This window comes from Agelaius tricolor, unplaced genomic scaffold, assembly GCF_023055355.1.
Source record: "Agelaius tricolor isolate 1412-34295 unplaced genomic scaffold, bAgeTri1.0.p SCAF_6, whole genome shotgun sequence".
In the NCBI taxonomy this organism is placed as follows: Eukaryota; Metazoa; Chordata; class Aves; order Passeriformes; family Icteridae; genus Agelaius; species Agelaius tricolor.
The window spans coordinates 53,434,561-53,455,450 of NW_027269266.1; the positions used below are offsets into that span (position 1 = coordinate 53,434,561).

General features: G+C 39.2%; 1 protein-coding gene across 2 annotated transcripts in view; it reads left to right on the forward strand.

The window, feature by feature from the left end:
• The window catches only part of ITGA9 (integrin subunit alpha 9), a 237,138-nt gene extending 218,903 nt beyond the window's left edge, over window positions 1–18,235 (forward strand). For both annotated transcript variants that reach the window (XM_071429849.1, XM_071429848.1), the window contains one exon: window positions 15,592–18,235. In XM_071429849.1, the coding sequence (XP_071285950.1) occupies window positions 15,592–15,690 (99 nt within the window). In that variant the 3' untranslated portion in view covers window positions 15,691–18,235. The remainder of the gene's footprint in view (window positions 1–15,591) is intronic.
• The last annotated feature ends 2,655 nt before the right edge of the window (window positions 18,236–20,890 follow it).

A 20,890-nucleotide genomic window follows, 5' to 3' on the forward strand; every position in this document is an offset into this window, starting at 1 on the left:
AGTTACTATGCTGCAAGATGCGAGACGTTTGTATTTTCATTAAACTCAGGTTACCCTAACTCAGCACTGAAAGATTTTTATGAGTCCAGTCACTGGAATTCTCTTAATTTTTGAAGTACTGTAAATACTAAATCTTTAACAAAAGATACTATGTATGCACAAATGAAAGCCTAGATGAATAAGTCTTGTCTGAAGCAACCTGGATGGTACCTACATGGTAAAGATATTCCAAGGGTAAATAACAGACCTAACATTTCTATTCACCACATTACTGAGTAGCTGCATTGAAGCCAACTGAACAGCTCCTGGGAGAAAAGTTGCACAAGAATTGCTTAGGGGAAAAATTATTGATGAATGGGGTGACACTCTGGCATCAGTGACAATGGCAAGGCATGTTGTATTAAAGGAAACCAATGTATTAAATTAGATTGTCTGTACTGGTGTCCCTCTCTGTGTGCAGTTAACTGTTTTGCATACCTAAACACATCTTTTGCATGCATGCTGCTAGTCTGAATTATGCATCTACTTTGAGGTACTGTCCTGGATTGACTATATTGACTCAATCATCTTGTTCTCTTTATGCTGAATAATAAGTTTTGCACCTTTAAGACATGTTCCAGAGAGTGTAGGGGGGAGAGAAGAAGCGTGCAGTTTGTTTTCAGACACTGCACTCACTCCTCCACATTCCTGCTCCTGACTGTGCTGTCTGCGGATGAGCAGACAGTGGGACAGAGCTCTCCTTTGCTTTTAGTTAGTTTAGCTATCTGAGGCAAAGAAGCTCCCTGGACTGTGATTTTTTTTCTTTTCCTTTGGATCTCTTTAAACCTGCTCTGGACTGAACACCAGAAGAGCACCGGCAGCTCCCACCTGTGGCCCACCGGGCCTGGGCCACGGCATTTCCAGCACTGGGAGGAACTGATAAGAGACTGAGTGAGCTGAGCTGCAACCCGGGGAGGGACTTTCCAAGTTTTCATCTCTTTTGGAGCAGCAAGGGGTTTTAGTGATTAATATTATATAGGTTTTATTGTTTGATAAACAGGTTTTTTCCACTTTTCTCCAAGGAGGTATTTTCTCCTGGACTGGTTGGGGGGTGGGGTCATTTGGATCTGATTTCCTAGAGGAGCCCCTTTGGGGGTTCTCTCCCAAATTTGTCTTGAACTAGGACAGGTACCTAGCCTTAGTGACTGTTTTTTGATATTTGGTCTTTCAGATAGATATAGGGCATTTTGTTAAAATAGTAGTTTATTTAATAATCCCTTTGTGGTATTCACATGCCCTCTGAACAGAGAGAAGCTGTGAGAAAAGCAGAGAAAAGAATGATTAAAACAATTCTTATCTTATTTGCTGCTCCTGTGTTTGTGCTCATGTGGAATGTGGTCTAGAGATTGTTTACCCAAGGTGATTGCTTGATTGGATTCTGGTGGAATTGTTTATGTTAATTAACCTATCGGGTCCAAGCTGTGGGGACTGTCAGTTGGCAGATAGTCATGAGTTTTTAGTTAGTAGTAAATATTCTTTAGTATTCTTTGTAGTATAGATATAGTATAGTATAGTATAGTATAGTATAGTATAGTATAGTATAGTATAGTATAGTTTTAATAAAGCAAATGTTCGGCATTCCAAAGCCTTGGAGTCAGATGCCAATCATTCCCAGACATTGGGGTGGCCTGATATTGCTATATCCCTTTAGATAAGTTTATTACTTGTGAATACTCTTGTCAAAAGAAGAGTTTTATCTTATTATTTCAACATTACAAAGTAACTACCTAATAAAATGTGTGTTTAAAAACTATGCTTGTTTTAGTACCACAGTATGTGAAATAAATAAATAAATTTACTTTTAATGTCTGTGAAGAACTACAGATATTCTCTCAACATACCAGCAGTAACATCTCAAGAAATCTTATCCAGATTAGATGAAAGTAGGTTAAAAGTTAAGAGCTATTTTGCGTACGTTACTAATGCTTTGTGCTATAGCAATGTCTATCAATGTCTATCACACTGGGATCAGATACAGATAGTAGGTGTAAAATTCTTGCACAGTAGCTAAACAAAGCATTTGCAGAGGAGAACTTATCTTTGAGCAAGCAGCTGAACTTACCTTTGCCTCAGTTTCCTGGCTGTATAAGTATATATGTCATTGTGTACATGTACAAAGTGTGTATTATATGTGTGTGCAGCCACTTGTGGAATGATGATGTTTGAATCACATTATTTTCTTGTACTTGTTTCATTGAGCAAATGAGAACCGACATTATAAGAAAGTTGAGGGATTTGCCTCTCAAAAAAATCAATGAAAGACTGAATAATTGAAGCCAGACCTCCTGCATGCTCATAAGATTACTTTAGTTACACTATCATCCTTCCTCTGAAATGCACATTTTCTCCTTTAACTATAGACAAGACACATTGCTCCTCTCTGAACATGCCTCTTCCTCACATGGTGACACAGGATTGACAGTTTGACAATTCTTGGTGGAAAAGCTGATACAAATATCTGTTTGTGACTTCTTTGTACTGTGGCAAGCATTCTTTAATTGGGAGAAAGAACAATCTGCATCCTCTTGAAACTGATGGCTTGCCAGAATCATCCAGGGCTATGCAAACCCAAGTGCAAAGTGTTTTTACTTGCCTTCTTGGTGACAGTAAAATGAGATGCATTTAGAGATGCATTATGAGATGCATAATAACCAGTGATCAATCTCTACATGGTTAAATACTCCATGTTTCTAATCTCAGCAGCACTGCTTTGCATATGGTGGGAGTGTTCCTCTGCCGACTGGTGGCACCTTAATGGGGTGTAGTTCCTGGCCCTGCTTTCACTCATGATTAGCTGCATACTTTTCTAGCTGTGGTACTATTTATGTGAAGGGAGAACTACCCAAGTAGAACACACCAAAAAAAGATGAGAAGTGTAAGTTGATTGTGAATGCCTTGGGACATCCACCTAGATTAGCAATGTGGCAGTAAAAGATTAATTATGTAAATACAGACTGTTCATCAGGTATGACTGGACACTGCTTATATTAGATAAAGAAATTGTGTATGAAAGGAAAGACAGCTTGTGACTAAGGCAATAAACCTAAAGTATGTTGTCAAAGCCTTGTTCCCTGGGAGATTTCTTCAGTGGTTCTAATGTTTTATTTCTTACCCCTTTGTTAGTACTTACTTTTCTCTCTTTTCTTTTTACGTGTTGGCTTTTCTTTTTACTTGTTGGCATGTTGTGGTCGGTAACCTTGTCAATAGGGTAATATTGTTAAAAATCAGTACTTCTTGTGTGCAGTTTAAGACACAGAGTATGCACTAGAGAAACTTAATTAAAAACTAAGAAGTGCAAAACCTTCTGATACAGTTTTGAATTCTGTTTGAGTATCGTTGTTCACAAACCTCTATTCCTAATTCAGTTATAGTCTTGAAGCACTACTGTAATTAAGACACAATGTTGTTTTTACAGCAGTATGTGACTGTTATAATTTTTTTCTTATTTCCTAACTTCTTATATTAATGGGAAAAATCTTTTTAAAATGCAAAACATAACCATTCTTCTACAATCCACGTTTCAAGCTATTTCTCTTTTTATTTGATTGGGAGAATAAACCTTGTTGGGCATGATAAAAACACTTTAGAAATTTACCTAACAGTGAATAAAATAAAAGCAGATATTGCTTGCCCTCTGATCAGCTTTGTTTTTTCCCAACTGCAAATTAAATTTTATTTTGTAATCTCAACACTCTTCAAACATATTTATAATTCACATCCTAGAGAGATAGCCACAGTCCCATGCTCCAGGTTGTGTTGGGTAAGTGCTTATACTTTTGAAGTTTAGGAAAATATAAGATCTAGTAATTCAGCCTTTGGATATGCAGAAAGTAGCATGAGAAAAAAATCCCAACAAGATAATTCATTATTGTGGTACTAATTCAACAGTTTGAAATTATTTTTTATTGAAGTTTTTCATTTTTGTGGATGCTTGAAGAATGCTATTCTATGTGAGTGTTGTTAGATATGATTTACTTGGGATTGAAGGGATTTTAAATCTGGCATGGCAGTTAAAGGAAGTTGTGTATGCTAAAGACTAAGTACTTGTGTTTGAATAGAGGACTTGGCTGTCACATGGCAAGAAATAACTTCACAATAATAGGTGTAATTTCCCATCTCAGACTAACAGTTTTTGTGTTACTTTATTATTCAGTATTGCCAGAAACATGCTTTCTTCTCAACATATACTGTAAGGTTGTGCTACAAAAGGGTACATGGGCTGGAATAACTAAATTAAAGATGTGTGTAAAAACCTATGGATGGTTTCAGGTTTTGAAGTGACAAAAAATAACCAGTCCTTTCTTGTGGTGCTTCAAGTATTAGAGCTGCTATAAGTAGGTGGTTTAGATTCAAAACCTGAAACCATCCATGGGTTTTACATACATCCTTTAATTAAGTTATTCTAGCCCATCTATCCTTTTCTCATTTTCTGCATTGTCTTTAGTGGATGATGCCTCCCCTTCCCTTATAACCCTTCAGCTTTCCACAGCTTTTCATAGTGTCCTAGGGTGACATTATGATGCTTGTATCCCCAATCAGGTATTCTGTTTATGCTGGATATTATATTCTGTGCCTTCAAAACTGGCTCTGACACTGAAGGCGGGGAGAAGAAGAAGCACAGAGTTTTGTTATCAGCTGCACTCTCCCCCACAGTCTGCTGGAACACAGAACTCCACTGTTGTTGTCTGGGCAGGGACGGGGCAGAACAGAGCACTCCTTTTGCTTTTTAGTTAGTTTAGCTAGCTGAGGCAGTCCGAGTTTTCCCTGGACTGTTTTTCTTTCCCTTTTCTTGGAATTGTTCAGACCTGCTCCAGACTGGGACCCGGGAAAACACCAAGAGCTTGCACTTTGTGGCCTTCTGGGGCCTACTCTGGGCAGCAGCCTTTCCCAGTGCTGGAGGGATTGATAACAGAGCTAGCACCCACAGGAGAGACTTTCCAAATTTGTAATCTCTTCAGAGCGGTGAATGACTTTTGTCATCTGGTATTGTTCATTTCTTGTGCTGGGGAGTGCTTTGCCTGTTAAACAAACAGGTTTTCTTCCACTTCTCTCCAAATAAATTCTTCCTGAACTGGTTGGGGGAAGGGGCTGTGTGAGCCAGCTTTCTGGGGGGGCCCTTTTGGAGGTTTTCTCCCAGATTTGCCCTAAACCAGGACACACAGTCTCTCTTTGCCTCCTGTAAAAGCACTCTCCTGTTGCTCTTCTTCTCATGAGTGCCTTCCCCAGGCAGAGGTTTACTGATCAGAGCTTTCCTTGGATGGGGACTCCCTGATGGGGTCACAGTTCTGCAGCTGGGTATTTCCTTGCTCTACACATATAACTATATGTGTACATATATATGTGTGTCTATATATATATGGAAAGCAAAATTTGGGAGAAATTAACTATATTAGAGACTCATTGCCTGTGAAACAAATGTTATCAACCACTGGTCCACTGAAAACACCCATTCTACAAATGAGATCACAGCAATACTCCTCTTAAAGATGAGGATCTCTCCCTTCCTTGCTTGAAATTCAGGACTGAGTCCCAGCAGTGCTTTCCTCAATAGGTTTTTTCAGTTCTCTTAACGGCTTTGCCATGGAAAAGGGACCTGGTGTCACCTCATCCTCAGTGATAAAAGAGCCTGTCTATATTCAACCTATGTTGTATCAACTCTCCTGCTTTGGTCCAGTTGTCTGCCTCCTTATTACCCATCATTGTATGTTAAGTTCACTTGTTCTCTCCAGCTTACCAAAGGTACTTACCAGCCTTCCCCATATGGTGAATACTGCTATCCTTCTTGAATGAAATGAGTTAATTGTAAGGAGATGGATATGTGGTCTTTTGTGAGACAGTAACTATATGTTGTGATTTCTTCATGGCAATTACAAAAAAAACCCTCTTTCTGGTGGTGGTCTGATGAGGGATTTTATTACATTAAATGTAAATATATGTCACTAAAGAACAGTGTCACATAACAAAGAACGTTGTTGTCTCTGAAGGATGGGAGATGTATTTAATCCCTCACCACTATTTCTGAAAACATTAAAAAAATATATATCCTTAAGGTCCAGTTTCTCTTTTTGCTTGCACTGAAGTCCTCTACATAATTTTACAGTATCCACATCATTTACAGCAAATAAACATAATTCTTCATAGTGGAATCATTTCTAGATATAGGGTTTCATGCTTCATTAATATTTATTACAATTTTTAGCTCACTTTTTATCCCTACCAGAAAGCTATACGACAGCATTCTTTATCCAAAAAAAAAGTAGTAAAATACCAAAACCCTCCTTTCCAACTTTTAAAAACAATTCCTGAAGCAGATGTTCAGAAACAGACATTTTTATATAAAATATCAGTGGGAAATAGTTGGGGTTTGTTTGTTTGGCTCTCAAGGAAATTAAAAAGCCTTTCTATAATTTTCATTATAACTTCCAGAGGAAGTTTTACTGTACCAAGGATATGGTTGCATGAAAGATGCAAACCTTAAGGATTTAAAATCTGTTTTTAGAACTAGAAATTGTACTTCTCTTGGCAGTTTTCTTTTCTAATGCATAGAACATGTAGGTTCTGTTGCAAAAACTGATAATACCAAAAAAAGCCACCCACATTTTCATAACATCTGCTCCCTAAGCATGTGTAAGTAGTAGCAGCAGTGAATAAATAAGTACCCATGATTAATCCAGCTGGAGCAGAACAGGAAAGTAGTAGGCTCTTATAATTTTTTTTTTTTTTTGTTATCAATATAACAATTCAGTTCCATTTTAGACTGAAAATATAGAGAAACTTCTGCTATTCACTTGCAGTCTCCACTGAGCTGAATTCTGTTGGCATCACTAGTGAACTTTCACTGTGATTTTATGATGGTGCAATCTTGAGGATGTCTTCTGAAAATAAATTCTTTGCACAGTATAGCTTGTGGGTTCCAAGTACAAAAATTACTAGTAATGATATTTTTCTGCTGAAAAAAATAATTTTATCTCACTTCTAGAGTAAGTTTGAGGAGTTGGGAATTAGAGAAACTCCTCTCCAATTCTCTGTTTCTGAATCCTTTCATACAGTGTTCTGAAAGAGTCTAGGAAGTGAGAAAATTCAACAGAATCACTTCTGTGAGTTGATTTTTCAGAATAGAAACACCATTATCCATGCATTCGCACGTACATTGCAACAGATAAAGCTTTGCTTATGGTACGTGGGAAAGCTATTATGTTCACAGTCTGTGCAATAGAATGACTGAAGAAATTACTTTTAAGGTTTAATTCCAGTTATTCAGGGGGCCATCCAGGTCATGGAACCTTTGTAACATTGAGATCATGAGCATTTATATGTATGTCTACCTACTGTACATTTATGAAGTAGTTGCAGGTGTTATGGTTTAGGAATGGTATTCTCTAATTTAATTCTCTAATTCTCTAATTTAATGCTCCCACTAAAACCTTGAGCCTTTTGCTCCTCCCTGCCACTACCTTCTTCCTTATGGTGAGCTGGAGAGGAGTGAAAGCACCAAAGGTAAAGATCACTGAGATAATTTACTGGAAACAGAAATGAGGTAAGAAAACAAACAGCAACAATACTAATAACAAAAGTGTATAAAAGAAAGAGTAATTCACATGTAAAAGGCTCACTGGGCCCAACCTGGCCCAGCCACAGCCATGCTACCCCAACCATTCCCTCCAGCTCAGAACCAACAATCCCTCTCCCCCACCTACTCAACTGGAAGGAAATCCTTCTCTCCTGAAGAAACTGTCTTCCCTCTCCACCCCCACCAATGACGTGAGGTGGTATAGAATAATCTCCATATTCTAGCCATGCCTGCTCTGGCTACTACAAAAATTAACCCTGTGCTGGCTGGAACTAGAATATTATCTACCCCTTATTCTATATCTTGGATGTCATTCCCAGATCCTACACCTTCCAATTCTATACATAAATGTGTGTATATATATATATATATATATATATATATATATAGACACGCACATATATATATGGGGGGGTATGTATGTATATACAGCACTGGTATAGTTTCTATAGTCAATGGCCATCCTTCCAAGATGTCTGCTGAGTTCACTTAGTCCATGACACTGGATTCTCTCTGTTCTAGGTTGTCTTCCAGGGCAGGAGGGCTGGTGTGCTGTTGGGTGGGTGCCAGCTGCATCAGGAGTTCACAACTGGTGTATCTGAGCAGTCCATATCCATGGTGGTTATGGCATACAGTAGCAGTGCCATTCAGCAACTGATATTATACAATTCAACATTACAGACTCCTCTTACCCAAAAATCAAATCCCCTTGAAGTACGCGTTGTGTTTCTCTGTCCCTGCATTACCCACCATGTGCACCCAGGTCCTTGAGCAAAAACAAGCCCACAGATGGCTCTGCCTTTGCCTTAGAGGGCAGGACTAACCCAAAGTGTCTTCCCTAACACATATTCCTCGTATGCACCATGGGGACTTTATCCCCTTCTCTGGTATGTAGAGGCTTTCATGGAGCAGGGTGAACTCAGTTAGTAGAGCCTCTAATGTTAACCAAATAGTAGTAGCCTCTGCTAGATGTAGATCCAAATGTTTGAAGGTTCCACTACCCCTTGCTTTGAATGTGGTTTTCGAACAGTCCTTTGTATCATTTAATTTTCCCTGAGGCTGGTACATGAGAGAGAATATGATACACCCACTCCTTACCATGCTCTCTGGCCCAGGTGTCTATGAGGTGATTTTTTAAGTGAGTCCCATTGTCTGACTTAATTCTTTCTGGGGTTTCATGTCACCACAGGATTTGCTGGCCCAAGATGGTGGTCTTGTCAGTGGTCTGAGGCACAGGGTAGGTCTCCAGCCATCCAGTGATTGCTTCCCCTGTTTTAAGAATGTAGCGCTTGCCTTGGTTTGCTGGAGTGTGATGCAATCAATTTTTCAGACCTCCCCACATTCCTATTTCAACCATTGTCCCCTGTGGCGGTGTTCGCAGGGGTCCCAGGATGAGGGAAGAGATGAGAATTTTGACTCCATGTTTCAGAAGGCTTATTATTTTATGATATATATTATATTAAAATGATATATTATAACTATACTAAAAGAATAGAAGAAAGGATTTCATCAGAAGGCTAGCAAGGAATAGAACGGAATGATAACAAAAGCCCATGACTCTCAGAGGGTCCAAGCCAGCTGACTGTGATTGGCCATTAATTAGAAACAACCAACACGGACCAATCAAAGATTCACCTGTTGCATTCCACAGCAGCAGATAATTATTGGTGGTTTTTTTCCTCTGAGGCTTCTCAGCTTCTCAGGAGAAAATCCTGGCAAAGGGATTTTTCTGAAAATATCATGATGACAGTCCCCCATACCACAGGGGCTTTTCTTGCTTGGCCTGTGGCACATTTCACAGTTGTGGATAACCTGGGAGACTGTGTTCATGGTTAAGTCCATCCATTTATCATAAGCCCATCTGTATATTGAATCTCTTTACTGGTGGCCTGAGTTGTCATGATCCCACTAAGCCAGAAGAAAATCACCCTTATGTTGCCAGTCCAGATCCACATAAAACACTTTTAATCTTGGCAGCTTAATCTACCTGTCTGTTGTTGTGGTGTTCTTCAGTAGCCTGACTCTTGCGTATGACAAGACATACGTGTATGTCTACATGACATACAGTCAACTTCTCTATTTGGGTAGTGATGTCTTGCTAGAATTCAGCAGCCCAGGTGCGTTTATCTCTGTGCTGGCAATTGATCTTTTTCCATCAGCCTAGCCACTCCCACTCATGCTTCCTTTCATGAGTCAGTGTACAGGTAGAGCGCTGGCCATTTATTTCATTCACTCATACCTCTAAACCCAGCTGGACAGCTTTCAGCACTGCAGTCTGACTTGATCCAGTTTGTCCCTCAATAACTCCTGTGACTTGCCATGTAGGATTCCATCCACATACCCACTGGAAGCTGATTATATTAATCTTTCCATTTTACTCCTAAAAACTGAATTTCCTGGGCAGGTGCTGTGATTTTACTTTGCTTTATGACAGAACTTCCCATTAGGAGGACTTGGATTATCTTCTCCCCTTTCTCAAAAACTTCCTCTGCTGTGTTGCCATACACAATGATGTCATCAAAGTATTGCAACTATTCTGGAGCCTCACCCTTTTCCAATTCAGTCTGGATGAATGCATGGCAATTTGTGGGAATCTGGACTCCAGTTCATACTGAAGGTCCAGCATGGCCTTCACAGCAGCACTCAGTGGTGGATGAGGCCCACAGAGTCAGGTTGGTGTGGTGCTGTTAATGATGCATTGTTGTGGCAGTGATCGGTATGTTGTTCTTCCACCCTCAGCAGTCCCACAGCAGAAGGGTCCTTTGAGAGATCAGGCAAGGTATTCAGTTGTCTTATTTCCTCTGTCTCCACAGCACCTATCCCAAAAGCCCAACAATGCACTTTTGAGTCCTTGGAATAGCCTCTCCTGAGGTAATCTATGCCAAGGGTGCATGGGGTCTCTGGACGAATCGGAATGTGTCCGGTTCGGCTGTCTGTCTCTGCCCGGACACGGGTAGGGTGGTTCTTGGGCGGCCCGCGCTTCAAAGGACGAGTCTGGACTCTTCAGTTTTTCGATCTTCAGATTGTTTATTATTTCTTATCTACAGAATTTTCTTTCTGCCCAACAGAGGTCTGACCTGCAAGGCAGACAAGGGCACTCTGACCACCCACGGGGTGGTCGTGTCTTTTTATACTAAAATCTACGTACATCATATTTACCTTTATTTCCCAATACCTTTCACCCATATTAGCAAGTGCACCTTCACCACAAACCAATCCCCAAGTGCCAACATCATCACAGAAAATGGATGACAAGAAGAAGAAAGAAGAAGGACGAGACACGCCCTGATCCCTCCACCTTGTCTCCATAACCCCCCTTTTTTTAGAATTTACCAAAAATTCTAAAATCTATATTTCACCCTATAAATGTGTCTTTCCTGCACCACTCACTCCCAAGTGACTCTCACGTCCTCAAACAGGTGTCACTTCCTTAGAAGGATCGAAATCAAGCCACCAGACACTCCTGGCAACATTCCAGGATTTCCGAGGCCCCCAAGGGTTCTCTTGGTAACTCTGGACATCCGGAGTGATGTGCTGAGTTCCCACAGGAATGGGGTGATTTTGACATTCATTCCCAACCAGGCTCACCTCAGGCTGTCAGTTGTTGGGACCCCTCTGTCACCCCAGAAACAGAGATAGATCATGCCCCTACAGATCTTGATGGCATCAGAGTTCATTGTGTGCCAGTGTCAACTAAAGCCTTATTACTCTTGTGGGTCTGATGTGCCAGGCCATGGGATCCATCCACACAGTCCAATAGATCTGATTCTCCCTTTCTTCCACATGGCTGGAGGCAGGGCCCCAGTAGTTCTGGTCATGGCAGTCACTGCTCAGTTCTTGTAAACATGAACTAGAGGATCAGGAATAACATTCAGCCCTTCCATTCTGTCTGAAGACTTGCCCACTGGAAACTGGATTATCCTTGAAGAATTTCTGTTGGTGGTTGTTCTTCCTCTCAATTCACGTACCCCTGCGGTTAGGACAGAGGTGGGTTTTCCATCCCACTTTCTCGTATCCTCTCTGTGGTCGTGCAGGTAAAACTGCAGGTTACCTCGTGGTGTGTAGTCCTCTCTCCAGCAGAGGGATACATGCTCCCAATAGCAGAGATTGTGGTCCATACTGGCAGAGGCATGGGACATTGTCTCTCTAGGTTGTTTGAGTCTTTCAAGTCTGTTCACAGTCTTGTTCAGTCGTTTCACAGCCGAGGCACAGGTTGGTAGGGAGGAAAAAAAAACTTCATTTTGTTGAAGTCAGCTGATCACCTGAAGCAGTGTTTCTTCTTCTTTCATTAACATCAATGCCAAGGGGATGGTGTACAATGATGGCACACTCCATAGAAACTTCTGCCACATGGATTGTGTACACCGGATCCAATCTGGATCTATAGGGCACTGTTTGTTATTTGAATCCCTTATAGATTACCTCCAGCACAGCTAATTTTTTCAGGTCCTGGATACCTTTCTCTGTGGCATTCCACTTGTCTTGGTGCACTATTAGGTCATCCATGAGAGAAAACTGTTCCCTCATATTTGACAGATGTTGCCTCCGGAGGCTGAGAGTTTCTGTCCTCTTTCCAATCCCCTTGCCAATGCCTACATCCTGGAACAGGGATCCCAATTGCCTGGCTTCACTACCATCTAGTTTCATATTGCATGTTGTGATATCCCAGCATCAGAACAGGCAGGTCACAAGGGGCTCTCCTGACTGGTGGCTGATAGGATTTTGCATATCTTGCAGCTCACCTGAAGGTAGGGATCAGGTGATTCTCTCTGGCCCTGCTTCTTCCTCCTGTTGTGAGTGCCCTATTCTTCTTTATCCTTCACTAAGTGAACTAAATTTGTCTTGAATTTCTTTATAGAGGCACCTGCTACAGGCACAAGTTGTTCAACTGGTTCAGCTGCAGTGGCCACAGTGCCTGCTGGTGTGTTTTCCTTCTCTCCCCCCTGAGGGTGCTGTCTAGTACAAAGCACTGTCCAATAAATCATAGTCTGGGGCCAGCATATTGTAATAAATTGCACCTCTCTGGAATTGCCACAGCATTCTCCTTGCAAATATTCTGTCGCTTTATCAGGATCCTGTAGTGTTTCAGCAATGAACTCCCAAGTCATTGGAGTAGATTCCTCCAACAGCTGGGCATTTTTCTCTCAAATTCCATGCCACTCATGACTATCCACCATCAGAGCAGATCTCTGAAAGATCATGTTAAAAGTCTTTTAATTTTTACCATGGCGTGGACTACCTGAGGCAGACTTAGCAACAACAACATGCTTTCCTTAACATCCAAAGATAATTCAAAATTCTCCAAAGCTGTTGTACAGGCCTGAAGAAGAAAAAGGGGTAAAAAGCTGGAGAAAGTCAGCTGGTAAAAAGCTGGACATAAAGGAGTATATACAGGGTTAAGTACCTATCCTGGATTGACTATATGATGCTTTTATCCCCAATCGTCTCGTCCTGTTTATGCTGAATAATAAGTTTTGCACCTTTAAGACGTGTTCCAGAGAGTGTAGGGGGGAGAGAAGAAGCGTGCAGTTTGTTTTCAGATACCGCACTCACTCCTCCACATTCCTGCTCCTGACTGTTTTGTCTGTGGATGGACACAGTGGGACAGAGCTCTCCTTTGCTTTTAGTTAGTTTAGCTATCTGAGGCAAAGAAGTTCCCTGGACTGTGGGGTTTTTTCCCTTTTTTTGGACCTCTTGAAACCTGCTCTGGACTGAACACCCAGGAGAGCAGCGGCAGCTCACACCTGTGGCCCAGCAGGCCAGGCCTGGCCTGTGACATTTCCAGCACTGGACGGACTGATCAGAGACTGAGTGAGCTCAGCTGCAACCCGGGGACGGGGTTTTCTCAGTTTGTCATCTCTTTTGGAGCGGCAAGGGGTTTTATTGTTTATTATTGTTTAGGTTTTATTGTTTAATAAACATTTTTTTCCACTTTTCTCCAAGGAGATAGTTTCTCCCAGACCGGCTGGGGGGAGGGGCCAATTGGATCTGCTTTCCTACCGGAGCCCCTTTGGGGATTCTCTCCCAAATTTGCTCTGAACCAGGACAGTACCACAACCACATGAACAGATCAAGCAACATTGTAGCCAGGTGGCTCTGTACCTAATGCAACAAAGGCTTAGATGAAGTTTGTTTCCAGCCTACTCTGTTCAAATCTGTTTGCAGATCTGTTGTTATCATAACTTTTGTGACCCACTTGGCACCAAATTAGGCTGTCATGCTTTAGGAATTGTATTCTTGAATTTAGTGTTCTCACTGAAACACTCCAAACTCCTCTTAGGTGGGATGGAGAGGAGAATTGGTGGTACAAAATGTGAAGGTCATAGGTTGTGGTAAGAGCAATTTACTGGAAACAGCAATGAGATAAGAAAACAAATAGTAATAGCAAGAATATTAATAACAAAATAGTTGAAAAGAGTGATTCACATGCAAAATGCTACTGAGCCCGACTCAACTGCAGCCACATTACCTGGAGTGCTGCCTCTGGCTCAGAGCCAGCATTACCCCACTGTTACCCTCACGTAGCTTTCTTGACCAGAAGGAACCCCTTCCCCTGGAAGAGATTCCCTGCCATCCCTCAAATGACATGAGATGATGTAGAATAACCTAGAATAACCTAGAATCTCCAGGTTCTAGCCAGTAGAACCCCTCTGGCTACTGCAGAAATTATCCCTGTTTGGCTGGAACTATGACAGTAAGTATGTATGTAATGTATATCTATGCTCCTAGCAGAGTACACTTATCTCTAGATTAATAGCGTGTTCCATTTTACCAAAAGAGAGGGGCTTGTAAGACTGTGCTACAGCTTCTATGTCCTTTGCACAGAAGGCAAGAGGCAGAGATAAGACTGATGATAGGATGATGTGTGCATAGTCTCATGCTGCTGTGAATTCAGGATATAATTCAAAGCACAGGCAAGGACTTAGACTTTAGGAAGATGTGTTGGGGAAGCCCCCTTGACAGATTGAATATGCTACCTTTTAGATCCCTGTGAATTAAATTACACTTGAAGAAAATGAAAGTTGTTGAAAACTGAAACTAAGAAGTCTAATTTAGTGGAATTTTAGTAATGACAGCACAAAATATTCCTACACACAGGCAATTTGGGGATAAACGGTGGCAATAACTGAATAACTGGTTGATAAAAGAAGACTAAAACATCATGTTTTACACAGCAGGAGTTAAGAAAACAGGTTTAGAGTGGTGGGAATTACATAAATGTTTAATTATGTTGAACAGAATATTTATTCAGCGATCTCAACGGTGCTAAGTTTGAGGAGTTCTTGAATGCTTATCAAAGTCTGTTATTAAAATAATATTTGTTTATCTGCGTCACTTTAAGAAATAGAGATATGAGAATTTTTATGCAAACTGAGATGAAAACCAGTTGCATTTCTTTAAGTACAAGGGTTTAGGAAACAAGAAGATATGCAAAAGTGACTATCAGTGATTTTAGTTGGAACTGAGAAGTGGGAGGTGGGTGACTACTGTATTCCTCTGGTCCCTCTTGTTTTGTGGGGTTGTAGATACTGAGAGTACTGTTCATAAAATTCTGTCAGCATTTACTTAAGACTCAAGAGTTAGCCTTGAGTCTTTTAGGTTTTAGGTTTTAGGTTCAGGTGCAAATTTAGCATTAGTCTCTATTTTAAACTAATAAACCTGTATCTGTCTCTGCTGGTCTGTATTTATTAGAAATACTTCATGTTATTTTTTCTTTTAGCTCATACTTCATATAAGAGGATTCCTACCTCAGAGTAGTTCATTTATAAGGAACAGAGTTCTTGTGAAGATATGGGACCCAGTCTGATCTAATTTATATTGATGAAAATAAGGAACTAAGATTTTGGATTGGCACTTGGAGGAATTAAATGCTAATTCCTTGTCTAGTTCTTTCTGCATAATGTTATCTGTCGTCATACCAACCAAGAAGTATCAATTTAATGATTCAATAACTTACCACTGTCATCTCTTCTGATTTTCAGATGGGCTTCTTCCGACGGAGGTACAAAGAAATTATTGAGGCTGAAAAGAGCCGAAAGGAGAATGAAGATAGTTGGAACTGGGTCCAGAAAAATCAGTAAACTGCCCATGAAAACAAAACTGCCCAGTCATGTGACATGCACTTGCTAGTCTATAGGTCCTGCTCTCGTATCTTCCATATGTGGAAGAAGGAATCTTCTCCAGATGTTTTGGAGATCCCATTGATGCTGTGTCTTTATTACTCCAAAAAGCTAGGGATCATATCCTGAGGCAACCACTGCAGCCATGTCAGGTGACTGGAGCAATTCACACTTCATTTAAGAGTTGAACTTTGAACTTTGGTAATCAAGCTGCAGTGCAGAGCAATATTTATGAATCCAAGTATGTAGTATGCCCTCAGGGGAAGACTTTTACCTAAGAATATTTTTTATAAATTCAAGCTTTTTATATTGAGTATGTCTTTATATTTGTATCAATGTTTTATAATTTCTATTGAATAGCTATATAGTTCACTCAAGCACTGATATCTGGCTAAATCTTTGGAAATACATACGTGTGTATATATATACATATAAAAAAATTATATTGTACTTTTAAACATCAATGCAAGAGAGAAAAGAGAGATTTGCAGATAAAGGTAGCTGGAATCCTCATATGCTTAATTCACAATGCTTGGTAATATCTTATACAGATCATTTAATACAAATAAGCCAAAATCTTTTTACTGTCTCTTTCTTTAAGTTAAATTTGGTATTTGATTTATAAGCTACAGAACATAAAGTATTTCACAATTGTGATACTCTGTATTTTGAGTCTGTCCTTTACTAGCCAGGATGGGAGAGGATAAAAATACTTCTTCAGTGACATGTAGCAAGATGTAGCTTGCTTTGGCTCACTGAAGAAGGCAGCACAGAATGTTCTCTTTGGAAAGTTTTCTTTTGCAGTCTCTAGGACTGTACAGCTGAGATACCAGAAGGACATAATTGAGCGAACCACTATGGCATTGACAAATTCCTTTCAATAATTTTTTTTAAAGGTAATTAAGTCATATTAATATTAAGATGGATAGTTTTAAAGCTACTGTTAAAGATTATGATCTATTGCTATCAAAGCAAGTGATAAATTGCTACATGCTGTGATCATTATCTTTTTCATGTGAGTTACATACTTGAGTCATGAGTTTGTTTATATGATAATTTTAAGAAAGATAAGTAGATGCAAGGATTAAAATGTTTGGATATTTGAGTCTTGAGATTGCCTATCGGGGTGTTCCAAGTACTGAATGTATTTCCTCAAGAATTTAGAAGGAAGTTTAGTAAAGATGCAGGTGTTACTGGAGCTCAGCTTCCCAATTTTATTGCTGGTAATTCTTTAACAAATTGTTTTTGAATTAGAAGAAATCCAGTTGTAATTAATTCAAACACGTTTCTTCAAAAAGCTCTTGGATTTCTGAATAGAAATAATGAAACTTTGTAAGACTTGGGTTTAGATTCTACCTGTATTTTACACTTTAGTGAATAAGGAGCAAATATCATGTTGGTATAAAATCCATGTAAAGGGAAGAAGGGCCAGGTAGAAAGCGAAACCAGGATTGAAAGGTTGCAGGATGTTTTCTTCCTTAAGAGTGTGGTAAAAGAACAGCTGGAAGTTTGGAAACTTGAATGCAGAGAACATGCAAGAAATCTGCTTGAGAACAGGTCTTACTCTTCCTTGCCATATTCATGATAACTTCAAATTATAAAAATGGACCACATTCATATTCCTGTTTGCTTTTTACCACCATCATCAAATGTCAACTATTAATACAGTATTGACCGATATTTATTAACTATTAGCTATCTGCATGCATTAGGGAGAAAATAGTTTTAAAGTGAATTAAGTGTACTGATTCAACATCTGACAAGAAAAACTCACAAGTTGCTTGGGTTATCTGAGAAAGAAATTATGCCTGATGTAAACTCCAAGCCTGTAGACCACTTAAGCAATCTTTTCAAAGTGGTGAAGACTTTTGCAAGCATAACAGTGAAAACAGCCCTTTCTATGCCTAAATACATGAATGATAATGACTCCACATACCAAGTCAGTGAGATGCAGGAAGCCCAGTTTGCTGAAAGCAATAGATATGAAAAATGTTTCTTTGACAATATTTAGTATCAATTTTCTTTAATGTCTTCTGTTTGTGGGCACATTTTGGAGTTTTGCACGAGTTTAAAGTATAGTATCCATTTGACATGGAAATATATAATACTGCTTTCACTAAAGAATTAAGGGAGTCACAGAATTAATCCCAAGTCTGCCCACTTTCTAGGGTTTCTTGGATATAAATGAAAATAGAATATAGTTCATTGAATGTGCATTGATTAAAGTGGTGGGAAGACTAATTACTTTTGGAGCTTGGTTTGCATGCACAGTAGAATATCTGCACCATCGTCCCTTCTTTTACTTAGAATGTTATTACTTACATATTGTGAAATTGTATATTTCTTTTTGTGAACTTGTGATTGGAAGAATGTGTTCACTCTTACTAATGTCACCTGTATTTAGAAGCTTGTGTTTACCTGTATTCTGATTCACTTGCACTGTTTTGGAAATGTCAGGTTTACAAAAAATACAACTTTTTGGAATAAAAAAATGACTGCAAAATTATCCTAATAATATTTTGTCAGTTATTGGCCTTGTCTTAGCTCATGTACTTTTCCATTAAGTGGGTGAAACATTTTCACCTGTCTATTTGAATTAAGTACTGTATGTGTGTGTTTATTTGTGTGTGGCTAGTAGACATCTTGTATTGTAATTCTATGATTTATAACATCAAACTATTTGGAGACAAAGAGTACAGCTGAACTTGAGTACAGTATTTTAAACCCATGGAAATAAAATAAAGGTATGAGAGTTATTTATATTTCATCAATCTTGCTTTATCAACATCAAATTAAACCCCATGTGATTGTGATACTGACCTATCTTAAGAGTATCAATCTGTGTTGCTTGAGTTCTGTTTCAAACTATGAATTTGGATGAAAGTTTAATTTTTTAGCTTCGTGTGCTTTTCCTGGAAAGATTTATAGTCCATAGTGGCTGGAATATAGTAGCTGAATAATATATTTGAAATTATGTTTTCAACTCTATACATTCCCATGCTTACTGGTCACCTGTATAGGGAGCAGAAGCTAGATGTAAGCTTTTACTCCTATGACTCTTTAAGTGTTTCAATGTTCTCTAGTCATACTAAAGCAGTCTATTTCCTCAGTATTAAGACTATTGGCTCTATATCTAAGAACAGGCTAGGCAGAGTTAGGACCTGACCTCTGACCCAGAGCACATTTGTACTGGTGGAAGACCACGGCTTTATATACCACAATGCCAAAGACATTGGAGAGTTCCAAGTAGATGTGGGTTCTGACATTAAGGTAGCACCCTTCAAAGTAAAAATAAATGTTCTCAGTCATTGCTGGGCAAAAGTTGTAGGAGCAAGCTGCTGCCAAAAGGAATGTAATGCCCAGTTTGCTTTTGGAGATTAGTGGAAGAACTAGTGCTGCAGCAGCTAAAATAATAACCAGAGACTTTTGTATGTACTAAAATCTCTTTGTTATCATGTGAGCATGTGCATGTGTGTGTGTGCACATGTAAGCAGGCAGTGTACGTCTCCTTCTAGGGCCAGAGGATTGATGAACTAATGATGCCCTCTGTGGGGCTCACTTCTTGTCTTCTTGATAAGCAGAGAACAGCAGTTTGTACATAGCAGGATTTTGTGTGTTATGTTATTCCATACAGCTTTTAAGAACCCTGTAGTATTTCTGTGACAAAGTGGCTTTGTTTTAGAAATCAAACCCACAACCTTTAGCATATTTGTTTCTTCCAGTTTCACCAAAGTAAGAACTAGATCAAAATTCAAGAAAAATAAGATGTTTCTTAACAATGGAAAAAACCAGCTCATTTGTTAGCATTCTGCTCAGCCTGGCTCATGTGTCTGGACTGGAGCTGGTCTGACATTTTGGCTCTCTATGCCTGCCATTGGCCTGCTCTTTGGATTGGACATAATGGAAATTTCTCTGCTAAATCTTTTCCATTTAGTAGTGAAATACCCCTTGAAAAAGTTAGGACACTTCCCCCCATACTTTTTGGATCTAGTGGGGTGCATATTGACTTGAGTAGTCCTGGGTAAGATGTCTTGATTTTATTAAAATTCTGAGTGCATAATGCACTGGATAATTGAGATCCCAAAGGCCTAAGGACGGTGTCATGGGAGTCATTAAGGGTGCAAAGTATTTTAGTGTCCTCTGGCCCCAGTTTGCTTACTACTAGAATTAAAATAAAATAAAGACAGCTATTTTGTATAGATTCAAATGTACAAATGAATTTAAAGTCATATGACTATTTACTACAGCAAATCCAAAATTTAAATCCAAAATTTCAATATTTCAAATGGCTGCAAATGGAGATTTTATTTGCAAGTGGTTTTGAAAGAAATAAAGAATGAGTGGAGAAATGAGTCTTATTAGTAAAAGAGCAATGAAATTTAGTTTGTCGTGTCTTGATCATACTATAATCTCCTGTGAGTATGGGAAAGGAATAATTCACATATTTCTAGTTCATTTCTATTTGCTTTTTAGGTAGCTAGTGCCATTTTAATGCTTGAAATTCTAGATATGAAATGTTTTAGTAAATTAACCTGCAGTTAATTTACACAGAGAATCAGAAATTATTGAAGTAGTAACCTTGAGCAGAGATGCTCAAGTAACCTGCTGCAGACATGCATTCAGATATGATGTATTGACTTGCATTAAATTATTCTGGATTTATATCAACACAAGTGAGAAGGGACTCAGATGAGCTCCCCTGAAGCTGAAGAACCTGTGTAAGTGGTAATGTACAATAATTTCTGTCATTTTAGCAGTTTTCCTCTGGACTTGCAATCTGAGAGCTTTGTTATTCAATCTTAATGATGCTGGTCTGTGCTATAGTCAAAAAGATAAAAGGAATAGTAAGGGAAGTGATTGCTTTATCCAGCAGAGACCACTTCATAGAGATGATGTATTCTGTCCTACATCAGTCTCTCAATGGATATAGGGCACTTGAGAACTGGACATGATCTACCCCTTACCTTTATCTAACTTAAATGATCAGACTAATTACTAAAATTATTATTTTACTGTGTTGATTTTAGGTGAATGGTACAGAGTAGGAAACTGACAACTAAGTGATTACCTATTAAGAGGTCAGAATACTTGCTCAGTATTAAATTAATGAAATATATATAGGATTGGATACAAGATTATATATATGTAGTAAAATACTTTT